At 38.4% G+C, this 11522-nt stretch overlaps 2 protein-coding genes across 3 annotated transcripts; one reads left to right on the top strand and one right to left on the bottom strand.

The window, feature by feature from the left end:
- The first annotated feature begins 252 nt into the window (after nt 1–252).
- On the top strand, nt 253–9685 carry LOC112501559 (probable serine/threonine-protein kinase At1g54610). The gene is made up of 7 exons (XM_025105224.1): nt 253–813; nt 1437–1721; nt 1840–2157; nt 3777–4004; nt 7370–7470; nt 7580–7697; nt 8010–9685. The coding sequence occupies exons 1-7, from the start codon at nt 424–426 to the stop codon at nt 8307–8309; spliced, it is 1740 nt and encodes a 579-aa protein (XP_024960992.1). The 5' UTR covers nt 253–423; the 3' UTR covers nt 8310–9685.
- Nucleotides 9686–9764: 79 nt separating this feature from the next.
- Nucleotides 9765–11199, bottom strand: LOC112501560 (BSD domain-containing protein 1-like). 2 transcript variants are annotated; one of them, XM_025105226.1, is made up of 2 exons: nt 10797–11199; nt 9765–10388 (listed from the first exon to the last, which is right to left on the bottom strand). In XM_025105226.1, exons 1-2 carry the CDS (start codon nt 11176–11178, stop codon nt 9937–9939), a joined length of 834 nt encoding a protein of 277 aa, XP_024960994.1. In that variant the 5' UTR covers nt 11179–11199; the 3' UTR covers nt 9765–9936. The 2 variants fall into 2 exon arrangements, with proteins under 2 accessions (XP_024960994.1, XP_024960993.1); XM_025105225.1 differs by having other exon boundaries at nt 9765–11199.
- Between the last annotated feature and the right edge of the window lie 323 nt (nt 11200–11522).

Genomic DNA, 11522 nt, shown 5'->3' on the forward strand with positions numbered 1-11522 from the left:
TCTCTCTGTCACTCTGCAATTCCACCAAATCCCTTGAAGAAAGTCGTACGTAAGTAAGCTACGATCTGTCTCTTTTATTCCCAACTCGTACTTTCATTACCCAATACCATTTCATTTTGTTAACACCACCACAATTAAAGCTCTACAGTTCTATCAACTTTTTGTTTTTCTTCATTTTTGACCGCCATAAATTGTGGGCTTTATACCTCTACATCATTGCTGCCCTTGCTTTGTTGGGCAAACAAGAAAAAAGAAAAAGAAAAAGAAATCTAGGGTTCATCTCATCAACCCCCGCATCTTCATCCAAACCCATTATTCAACTTCATTCATTGCTGTTGGAATATGCTCTGCCGCATCATTATTCAGGTGTATATCAAGGGAATTGTCTCGGAATGTGATGAGAAATGAGGGTTAGGGTTTTTAATGTGTGTAGCCATGGGTTGTGTATTTGGCAAAGAGATTTCGTCTTCTGGGCCAGCGAGTTCTGAGATCGTCGCAGAGAAGAGGAGAGAAAGAATTCATTCTGGGAGAGGAGATGGATCTTTAGTGGCAAATCCTGATAGTAGCAACGTTGGCACTGCTGGTGGTGAGCCACAAAATGGAGTGGATCGGAAAGGGGAGAAAGATGGAAGTGTGAGGCCAAGAGGTGAAAGAAGGCGCTCAAAGCCGAATCCTAGACTCAGTAATCCACCCAAGAACATCCACGGTGAACAAATTGCTGCTGGATGGCCAGCTTGGCTATCTGCTGTTGCCGGAGAAGCCATCAATGGGTGGACACCTCGGAGAGCTGATACTTTTGAGAAAATCGACAAGGCAAGTAATGTTACAGTTTTCTTTGAATCTTTTTGTCGGAGTTGAAGTGTATTTATTACTCTTCTGATCAATTGTTTTATATCACAAGAGAGATTTGGCATGTATATAGGGTCAATCTGAAGTGATATATATATATATATATATATAGAGAGAGAGAGAGAGAGAGAGAGAGGGGGGGGAGAGGGGAGGTTCAGCGAAACCCCAAAAAATGAAAAACTGAGGAAGACGGTATCCACATGTCAGTTTTGAACCCCAAAAAAATGAAAAAACTGAGGATCACTTTGATAACCATTCATCTGGACGTATGCACATGTGCATATGAGTAATTGAAGTTGTTTATTAGTTTCTACTTTCTATACACCCGTGCATGTTATGTACCCGTGCATACTGAAAAAATTACTCACAAATTACTTGTATGCACATGTGCATAGATGAATGCTCACCGGGGTGTTCCCCAGTTTTTCATTTTTTTTGCGGTTTTCCCCTGAACCCGACCCTATCTATACATTTTTGAGTTATCATAGTCGGTTAAATTTGCCAATGAACAAATTAGCTTTGTGATGACTAACATTTTCACTGTGCTTGACATTTATTGATTACGGTATATATTGTGATGTGATTAGATTGGACAAGGTACATACAGTAATGTGTACAAAGCTAAGGATACCATGACAGGAAAAATTGTTGCATTGAAGAAGGTACGGTTTGACAATTTGGAGCCCGAGAGTGTGAAGTTCATGGCCAGAGAGATTTTGATATTACGCCGTCTAGATCATCCAAATGTTGTGAAATTGGAAGGCCTAGTGACATCAAGGATGTCTTGTAGTTTGTACCTTGTTTTTGAGTACATGGAACACGATTTGGCTGGACTTGCTGCGAGTCCTACAATCAAATTTACGGAGCCTCAGGTTAGATTCTGTTACTTTTTTTGAATCAACTGATGGGTGCTCACTGGGGAGAGGGGTCTGGTTAATGTTGTTTGGATACAGCTGGTTTATTCATGTTAAGCTTCCATGAATGTTGTAGGTTAAATGTTATATGCATCAGCTATTGTCTGGGCTTGAACATTGTCACAACCGCCACGTTTTACATCGGGATATCAAGGGGTCAAATCTTCTTCTTGATAATGGTGGGGTTCTAAAGATTGCTGATTTCGGTTTAGCATCCTTCTTTGATCCCAACCACAAGCAGCCAATGACTAGTCGGGTGGTTACATTATGGTATAGACCACCAGAGCTTCTTCTTGGAGCTACTGATTATGGTGTAGGTATTGACCTATGGAGCGCAGGTTGCATTTTGGCAGAGTTATTGGCTGGGAAACCTATAATGCCTGGTCGTACAGAGGTAACTAACAATCTCTTACATTTCTATTACAGCTATTCGACTCTGAAATTGTCCTGGAAGTTAACCCTGTTCATCACTTGAACTCATTTTATCATGTAGTTGTTGATTATTTGATATCTATATGTTGAGGGTGATGTTAGTTTATAGCTGTGCATGTTTATGTGAATACAATTTTTTTATATTTGGGTAGTTTATTGATTGGAAGCACCATGGGGATGGCTGCTCTACAGGTATTTTAGAGTTTATCCCTGTCATCCTGCTCTTTGTTCTTTGATATGTATTCTCTATTTAGAAAGAGGGCAGTGTTAGTTCCGCTTACCTTCCCTATCTTATTTATGCATCTACTTGTGGGATCCTTTACTGTTTGTCCGTCTTGGTATTTTCTGTTTTGACCATATACCGACCTTAGATTTAGTTGCTTTTACTGTTGTCAGACATAGTGTTCCCCCTGCTTTAGTAGTTTTTTTTTCCCATTGTACTGACCTGTTACTTGTTTGCACACACTTGGCTACTACTTACCGCACTGGTTCCCTGCTAATCTTTGTTCTGCAAGCCAGGAGTCTTTATGGAAACAACCTCTCTACTGACCTTAGTTTTAGTGGCATCTTACCTCTACCCCAAGGGTAAGATGTAAGATATTCCTACATCCTACCCGCCCCAGAACCTACCTTGGGCTGTGTGTGGGATATATTGCGTTCGTCTGGTTTGGTTTAATTTAAGATTGTATTTGCTATAGCATGCGACCTGTATTCCTTTATGTGGGTGTCAGAGCAAGGTTTTAAAAGGAGGAATCGGTCCTTGAGGCGTAAGCCTCGGGGCGGTCCGAGGCGTAAGGGTGGAAATATATGTACACCAAAATATGTATGCATACTACACAAATATATATATATATATATACACACACATTCATATACAATATATATAATACTAAATTGCTGGGTCCTTCACTGAGAAAAGAGTGAAACTGTGAGATAGGCTGAGAGGGTGTGGAAAAATTGGTTGCTTGGAGGAAGAGGAAGGGTCAAACCACACTTTTTGATTGAGAGGAGAAAGTACTAGCTTTTTGGGTTTTAAACTATTAAGAGTACACATTGGGGTCATTGGGCTTTGACTTTTAGTTTTTTAAAATAAAGACACGTGTGCTATAAAGAGAAGTACTACTGCTGTCATAAAGCTTATAAAAAAGCCAAAAAACCTTTATCAAAGCAGATCTGAGGCGTACGCCTCAACACCGCTTCACGCCTCACCAAACCACCTCACTGAACGAAGGCGTAAGCCTCGTCCAGGGTCCAAGAGGCACCGCCTCAGGTGCTGTTTTAAAACCATGTGTAGCAGTGCTCTTTATCAGAGCTTGCATGGACCATAATAGGGAGATGAAGTATTAATTTACGTACTACATTCATTGGAGCAGATGTCCATTATTCCTTCAAATGATCGTCTATGTAAAGTGTATGCCATGGTCTTTTTTGGAGCCATGCACAATCAGGAAGGAGGGTGTGGGAATGGTTACTGACTTTATTTCTCTGCATTTGTTTGGTTGGACTTGCCAGGTTTTCTATCGAGTCTTCTGATTTCTGTTACTCCTTATGTCATATTACTCTTTGCTCCCTTGCACCCAGGTTGAACAGCTTCACAAGATCTTCAAGTTATGTGGTTCCCCTTCTGACGAATACTGGAAAAAGTCAAAGCTTCCACATGCAACCATATTTAAGCCTCAACAGTCGTATAGAAGATGCATAGCAGAGACATTCAAAGATTTTCCACCATCATCATTACCACTAATTGATACCCTTCTCGCTATTGATCCAGCTGAACGTCTAACTGCAACGACTGCTTTGGGAAGTGAAGTAAGTGTCCAACCTATCGTTTTTCATTTTGGTCGATCTAATACTTGGTTAATTCTTTTATATCAAGATAACATATTAGTCTTGTTCTGTTGCTTCTCTTTCTTGCAAAATAAGTTCTACTGTGCCTGCTTTCTGATAATTCATGTTATAACTATCTATCAAAATCACATCCTTTTCCCTCGTTTTTTACTATTTTTTCTGAAGGTTAATAAAGCTAGACATTTAAGAACATACTGCAGATTCAATAACTGAAGAGATTTTATCTGTAAGAATAACAAGCCAACCGTATGGCAAGTAGGACACAAAGTTTTCTTTTTTCTGTTTGCGATATCACATTATCAAATTTTTAATCATAATATTGAGCTTTGAAGTTATTAGAATTACAGGTTTCCAGTTGGAAACAGATTCCCAAGGTGAGAGATCTATTGTTTCCTTTAGCACGTGGAACAGGGATGTTCCAATCTTTTTGGAGGCCCTACTACATCCAAAGCTTTTGATTACATTGCATAGTGAGATAACATGGATAAATATATGTTATTAACAATCTGAACCTAACTTAAACCATCAATAATTTGAACCTAAACCTAAGCAATTAATAATTTGAACCAATTTGAACCTGAACCATTTGGGTTATAGTTGTACACAGGTTGATGTAAGGCCCTAAAACACACGTAATATTGGACCCCAAAATTTTAGGGGCCATGTTCAAAATCTCGCTTTTAATATACTAGGGAACGGCCCTTGATGTGGAAGTTAAGTTTCTTTGAACCTGGATGATCAATTTGTTGGTTTTGACGATGTTTCAAATTTTAATCTCTACATTACCAGATTTGAGTGTTAACATGAAGGTCTCTTCATGGTAACGCTCAAATCCGGTAATGTTTTTCTTATTACTTTCTAAAGGAGATATATATATATATATATATATATATGCTTCTTGAGATGCAGTTTCCAGCTAGTAGTGTGTTAAACGTAGTAAAGTTTGGTTTACCTTTCTTTGTTGTGGTGTTAGTATTTCCTCTTTTAGGCTTCTTGATCTTATTTATATATAAGAAAGGTAAACCAAACTTTACTACGTTTAACTCACTACTAGCTGGAAACTGCATCTCAAGAAGCGGTTGTCGTGCCTAGATCTTTTTTCTTTGCTTGATTGCTTAACATCATAAAGCCCCATAGGTCGAGCTTTCTTGGATTTTTTCCTATCTTCTGAAGACTTTCAGATTCCAAGGGAAAGTACACGTACAAAGACTTCCATCCCCACCCATTGCAAAGTTAAATGAGCCTTGGTGCACCAGCTGAATTGATGAGAATGTTTTCACAAAGTTGGATGTGGTGGTGGGATGACTTAATTAATATATAGCGGTGTAGCGGCTATTAGATACATATACTAGGAGGAGAGAAGGGTAGAGTTGATAGTAGTGTTCTAATATGGATGTAATAGCAGTAGTTAAGAGAGGTGCAGGGGCTAATGTAGGAATTTTGACTTTTATGTTACAAAGGGGCAAAAAGGGAATGGTATTATTATTCATTATCTGTTTGAAGTTGCCTTATTCTACTATACATTTTACTTCATTTCTTTTTCCTTAGTAAACTCCTGATATCTGAACTCAACTTTTTAAAACCATTTAGATCTTGTTAGTGTATTGGTGGGTTTCTTATCTTCGTTATTATTACAACGTCAACGTTCTATACGAGTGAATTAACACTAGAATGTTAGTCTATAAATGAATTTTTTTATATGTTAGGTTTTAAATTCGTCAATTACCACTCATTAGTGGAACCTTTACAAAATTTCTGAATTTTGTGCTTATGTTGAAACTCGATTCGAAATGCTGATCAAAGCACTAGAGCGATAATGTTAAAGCAACATTTTCCACCTTAGGCATGATCGTATTCCCGAATTATTTGAGCACTAATTTACAGGGATATGGGAATAGGTATATGAACATGGATTACTTTGTTCTTCCCTTAACTAGAAAAGAGAGGAAAGTTCACAAATTTCAAATTAGAAACCAACAATGAATTAAAAAATAAACTCAAATCTTACGACGAAGAAAATAGGAGGTGATCTGACATGATACTAATTAAAAGGACAAGCGTGGTGATTAATATATTTCTTATGGTTTTATATTTGTTTATGTACGTAAAAACACATTCCTGCATCCTTCTCTTCTTTAGAATCTTTGAATCCCAATATCGTTGTATCACACACACACACACACACACACACATATATATATATATATATATATCCCCATACTAGTATCTTTTTAACACAGTTTTCCACCATAATCTTAGTACCTTCACGTCACAGAATTAGACATTCTAGAAAGCATAGGTAATCCTTAATTGGATGCAACAAATGGAAGAACCAGAGAATGGCTATCGGATTCGGTTGTACCGTGTGGGTTTTGATGTTGGGTAGCACCTATAACCTTTTCTAAGACTTGGGGGCTATTTGTTTGTGACTTGATGGGATTGATGGTATGGAGAGCCTATTCACTCACATATCCGTGTATTTGTTTACAGCTTAATGATCAAGCTATAGTCTGATTTGGCTTTATAGATACCTTCCCCTCCTCAGAACCATCAACAAGGGATGTCATATCGACCATGAGCATTCTTGATGCTTGCATCGCACAAGTGGTGTCCACATTACATTACAAATGATAGAGCCTTCATATTTAATGTCAAATCAACCATGTCATCCCCGTTTGTGAAGAACCTTGTGACATTACATAACATGTAATTTGACCAAGAAAATAGGATTTCCAGCAAGGTGCAATATAATATCAATGATACAGGTAAACATTGTGTGAAATTGGACACATGCTTCAATGGGTCATAAGGATCATTAGTGAGCTGGGTCGGTGAATGAGATAAAAGGAGGATACTAAAGATAAAAGTGTCGTGCTTTTTTACAGACTTGGGAAACCACACCTGAGCAGGTGAACCTTTATGTGTACCAACTCTTCCTAGAGGCAACCTAATCTTTTTCTTAGTGTCGAAAGAAGGTCCTTCTGGAAACAGCGAGATCTGAGGTATCTTATATCAGAAGGAAATATCTCTGGCAAAAGGCGGTGCATGGTAGAATTCATTGCAGAGTGATTGAGATGCACCACACAAAGATCCAACATATAATTCATTGCAGAGTGATTGAGATGCACCACACAAAGATCCAACATAGTTCCAATAGCAAATCGTACAACTTTGACTTCTGTGCCAGGGATACATGGACCAACTTGGATATTTACGTTTTCTGGTTAATTATATTCATACATGTCTTATGTATAGCTTTAGATTTCATGCATGATTTTTGTTTGATTCATTTGATACTAATAACTATCATGCATTGCCCTTTTCAGTTCTTTACGACAAAACCTTATGCTTGTGATCCGTCAAGCCTCCCGAAATATCCACCCAGCAAGGAGATGGATGCTAAACTACGTGATGAAGAAGCTAGAAGGTGCGATGTGACACCAAGTCAAAAACAAAAAGAAATCTAATAAGTTTGACTAGTTATTTTAATTGTTCATCAACTCATATTGTAACTCGATTGTTGTTCTTTTTGGTAGACTGAGAGCTGCTGGTAAATCCAATGCTGATGGTGCAAAGAAGACACGCACACGTGAAAGACCTGCAAGGGCAGTTCCTGCTCCTGAAGCCAACGCCGAGCTGCAAACAAACCTTGATGTATGTCATGCAAACTTTACTTGTGGACTAATATTAGCATAATGTAGGACTGGATCACTAAGCCAAACCAAATGAAACAAACCGAGTATATCCCATTTGGAGGTAGTGTTTGGGAGGGGGGTAGTATGTACGCAGACCTTACCTCTATATCAACCAACAACTAGTTTTTCAGCCAACAGATGGTTTATCAGCTACCTTATTGCATGCAAATTCTCTCTTGAAGCCCAATTTGGACTTCGGTTTTAGTTGTAGATTATCAGTACAATCAATAGATGTTTCTTACACCATTTGGTTTATCCGATTCCTTGGCAGAGACGGCGGTTGATCACACATGCAAACGCGAAAAGCAAGAGCGAAAAGTTTCCTCCACCCCACCAAGATGGGACACTTGGGTACCCATTGGGTTCATCACATCACATGCACATGGATCCAGCTTTTGATCCTCCAGATGTACCATTCAGTTCCAATTTTTCGTATGGGAAAGCACCCATCCAGACATGGTCTGGCCCCTTGGTGGACCCTGCTTCGGCGGGCAGAAAGAAACATAGCGATTCTACAACTACTTCCAAGTCATCAAAGAATAAGAGTTTGGGTAGATCGAGGGAAAAATGAAGCCAAAGAAACACCAGTCCCAGAGGTGCATACTACAACTACTATTATTATTACTACTACTACTACTCTATCGGGAAAAGGTTATTAAGTAAGGTAAAAGTGCAGAGGTAAAGAAATCATTTTGTTGTTATTTATTATTATTAATGTTTTTTTTTTGAATCAAGCATTGTAAATGTTGCTACTTTAAATAAACATATTTTTTAATTCGGTAAAATGAATTTTCTTTTTTTGTTTTGTCCGTTACGTTGTATGAAAAGAACTTCAAATGATAGTGTTTGCCATATTCAAACTTCAGATTATCACACGATGGAAGTGCGTATTTTTGAAAGAAAAAAAAGGTAAATATTTTTTGCATAATGCTAAAAAACCACAACATCCTACTACTGTTAATAACATGTTTGCATAAGGCTAAATGGTATATTTTAAAACAATCCATATCATTACTACAATCGTAATCGTTTACCCAACCAAACCGAAATAAAAATACCATATCTTAAACTATGTCAATATTGTTTCGAATAAGAAACAATATACTTTAAAAAAGAGAATTTGCCGGCTATTTGAAACAAAACATGTTGCATATCCCAAATAAGAATTGTTGAAAATTTTAGAGACTTGTGTTAAGACTAATATCTCATATCAAATGAAATATTGCATAGATGTTCTCCCTCTGCTTTACACCGGAGATGGATTACATAGTTGTAAGTCGCCGGTATTACCAGTAATTCCAAGTCACTAACCCCATTCAATTATCTATGCGTTACGACTAATCTATCTACACCCCGCATTTACAAACTACATATTTCAACAGACTTGTACTATAAAACCCACATCAGAAAGTGAAAATTGGATTGAAATCATGCTCCAGAATTCACAATTGCTTACTGCAGACAATAACTCAACTAGTCCTACCATGTTAATAACCAAAGAATCACAATGGACCTTGCCAATATGATATCACTTCCTGCATCTTGATTCTCCAGATGAATAAGCAAAACCAGTGAATGCAAGCAACTAGAAACTTAAAAGGGAACAAATCAAACACAATATTCTCTCATTAGGGAGAAGATAATACACCACGGGGGAACCTAGATGTATGCTGACCTTTGCCTCATATGCTATGCAAGTTAAGCATCAAATCTCAGCCGATGGTGGGAACAAGTATATCAAAGATGTGGTTTCAGCATATACAGATAGGTGTGTTTGGTTTGCAAACGGGACTGGACAGGCAAAAGTAAGATAGGTGGGAGAAAAAATTGTGAAAGGTATTAAAGTTTTAATCTGACATGTGAGATAGGCGGTAGGTGGGTAAAAGAATTGTTCTACTTAAATTTTGTTCCATCATGTCCTACGTACCAAATGTACCTACCACATACCATAATTTTTCAAATAAATTAAAAACTTGTGTGATGCGTATGATAGAATATGTTTGCAAGAGAGTAGCATACTATTAGGAAAAAGGGAGACAATAAATTGCAATTTCTTCTTTAAAAGATATAGTCACATTATGTACATCAGAAACAGGAAGAGCAAAGAAACCAAGGAACATGATCCAAGTACTTACCAGATAAATTACCCCGAAAGATGGGGTGATTAATAAATCAAACGTGAAAATACTTGTGGGATTTCATGCTTGAACAGGCTCATCATCATCTTCAATATCCCATGTAAGATCTTCTTCTTCTTCCTGGGCAACGCTCAATCGCTTGTGCAACTCTGCCCTCTTTGGACTGCCATGAGAAACCACCTTATCCTTGCTTTCATCACTGCTGCCTATATCTTCAATCTCATCCCATCCATCTTCCTCCGGCGAGGGTTGGCTAGAAACAACTGAAATATCACTATCTCTATCCGTCTTCCCTTCAGATGCAGTTTTCACATCTGATTTTGCTTCCATGTTATCAACTTCCAATTCTGTCTGATTCCCCTTTCTTGATTCCACTTTCTCATCGTCTAATTTCTTCCCTTCTTTTTCAGAATCTTCAACAGATTCTTTCTCTTCAATCTTCAAGTCGGATTCCGCATTTTCTTCATAATCGTCTTCATCTACATCCCAACTCAATTCTTCATCTTCCTCACCTGAAATTGCTTTCCTCACAAGATTAGCCCTCGCCTCTTCTGCCTTATTAATCTTATAAGCCCTATAAAAGTATCTACTCCAAAACGAATCCTCATCAACTCTTGCAGGAACAATCTCTCTATATATCTCCCCAACCACTCCATCGTTTCCATTCATAATATCATCAATCTCCCCCACTTTTTCATCAAGTTTAAACCCTGATTTCCATTCATTATATTCGACCAAGTCCTCAGGATCCTTCAAATACGTGCTCATATCACTTTGAATCGTACGAATTTGTGCATCAAGTCTAGTATAAGGTTTCAAAGACTGTAAATCATCCCTACTACTGACTTTCTTATTAATATTAGCATCAGTAACATCACTATCAGTATCAGAATAATCAACGGCCAGCATCGAATCCTTACCCTGAGCTATAATTTCGGTGACGGTACTACCAAGATCGTCGATGGCTTGGCCGACCGACTCGAGAGACTCCTGAGCCAAGCCGGCACCAGCTTCAAGGGAGGTCGGTAGGTCCTTTACGGCTCGGGCAGCTGCTTCCCGGATCACGGCTGTTTCTTTCTTGATCCCAGAGCTAAACTCCTCTAGATCACGACGGTAGGTCTCAATGACGGACTCGGACTTGGAGGCTAGGGTTTTCATCAAGCCGCTACCGAAGGTCCATGCGGAAGCGATGGCTGGGATGGTGGCACTAGGGTTTGGAGGAATCGATTCTGGGTTTTGGGATTGGGGTTCCGGACTAGAAGGGTCCGGATCGTCGGAGAAGACAGATTGGAAGAAATTCATAGGAGGCAAGCACCGAAGAATGCTGGAAAAGAGGGAGAGGGAGAGGGAGAGGGCGGGGGGGGTGGTTAACATAAATCACATTTTACATTTACAACCCCTTTGCTTTCTTTTTTATAATAAATTACAAATTTATCCCTAAACTATTTTTTAACCAACAGTTTTAGTCCATTGACTTTTTTCTTGAGCGTTAGATTTTAAATAATCATTCAAACATTTTACTCTATTAAGGGTTTGTTCACTTCAGATACCAAATGCACCTTTAAAACATTATTAGACTATAATCGAATTCCATCTAATAAAGTAATAATAAAGAGCTAATCGGGCCTCAACCCCGACAAGTCACA

This window comes from Cynara cardunculus, unplaced genomic scaffold (assembly GCF_001531365.2).
Source record: "Cynara cardunculus var. scolymus isolate 2C unplaced genomic scaffold, CcrdV1 Un_Scaffold_232, whole genome shotgun sequence".
Lineage (NCBI taxonomy): Eukaryota > Viridiplantae > Streptophyta > Magnoliopsida > Asterales > Asteraceae > Cynara > Cynara cardunculus.

Excerpts from the sequence above, each read along its gene's own strand:
- LOC112501559 (XM_025105224.1), top strand. The coding sequence starts at position 424 with ATGTGTGTAGCCATGGGTTGTGTATTTGGCAAAGAGATTTCGTCTTCT. Across the intron at positions 4,005-7,369 it reads CGACTGCTTTGGGAAGTGAA|TTCTTTACGACAAAACCTTA; the intron begins GTAAGTGTCCAA and ends TGCCCTTTTCAG. Across the intron at positions 7,698-8,009 it reads AGCTGCAAACAAACCTTGAT|AGACGGCGGTTGATCACACA; the intron begins GTATGTCATGCA and ends ATTCCTTGGCAG.
- LOC112501560 (XM_025105225.1), bottom strand. The coding sequence starts at position 11,178 with ATGAATTTCTTCCAATCTGTCTTCTCCGACGATCCGGACCCTTCTAGT.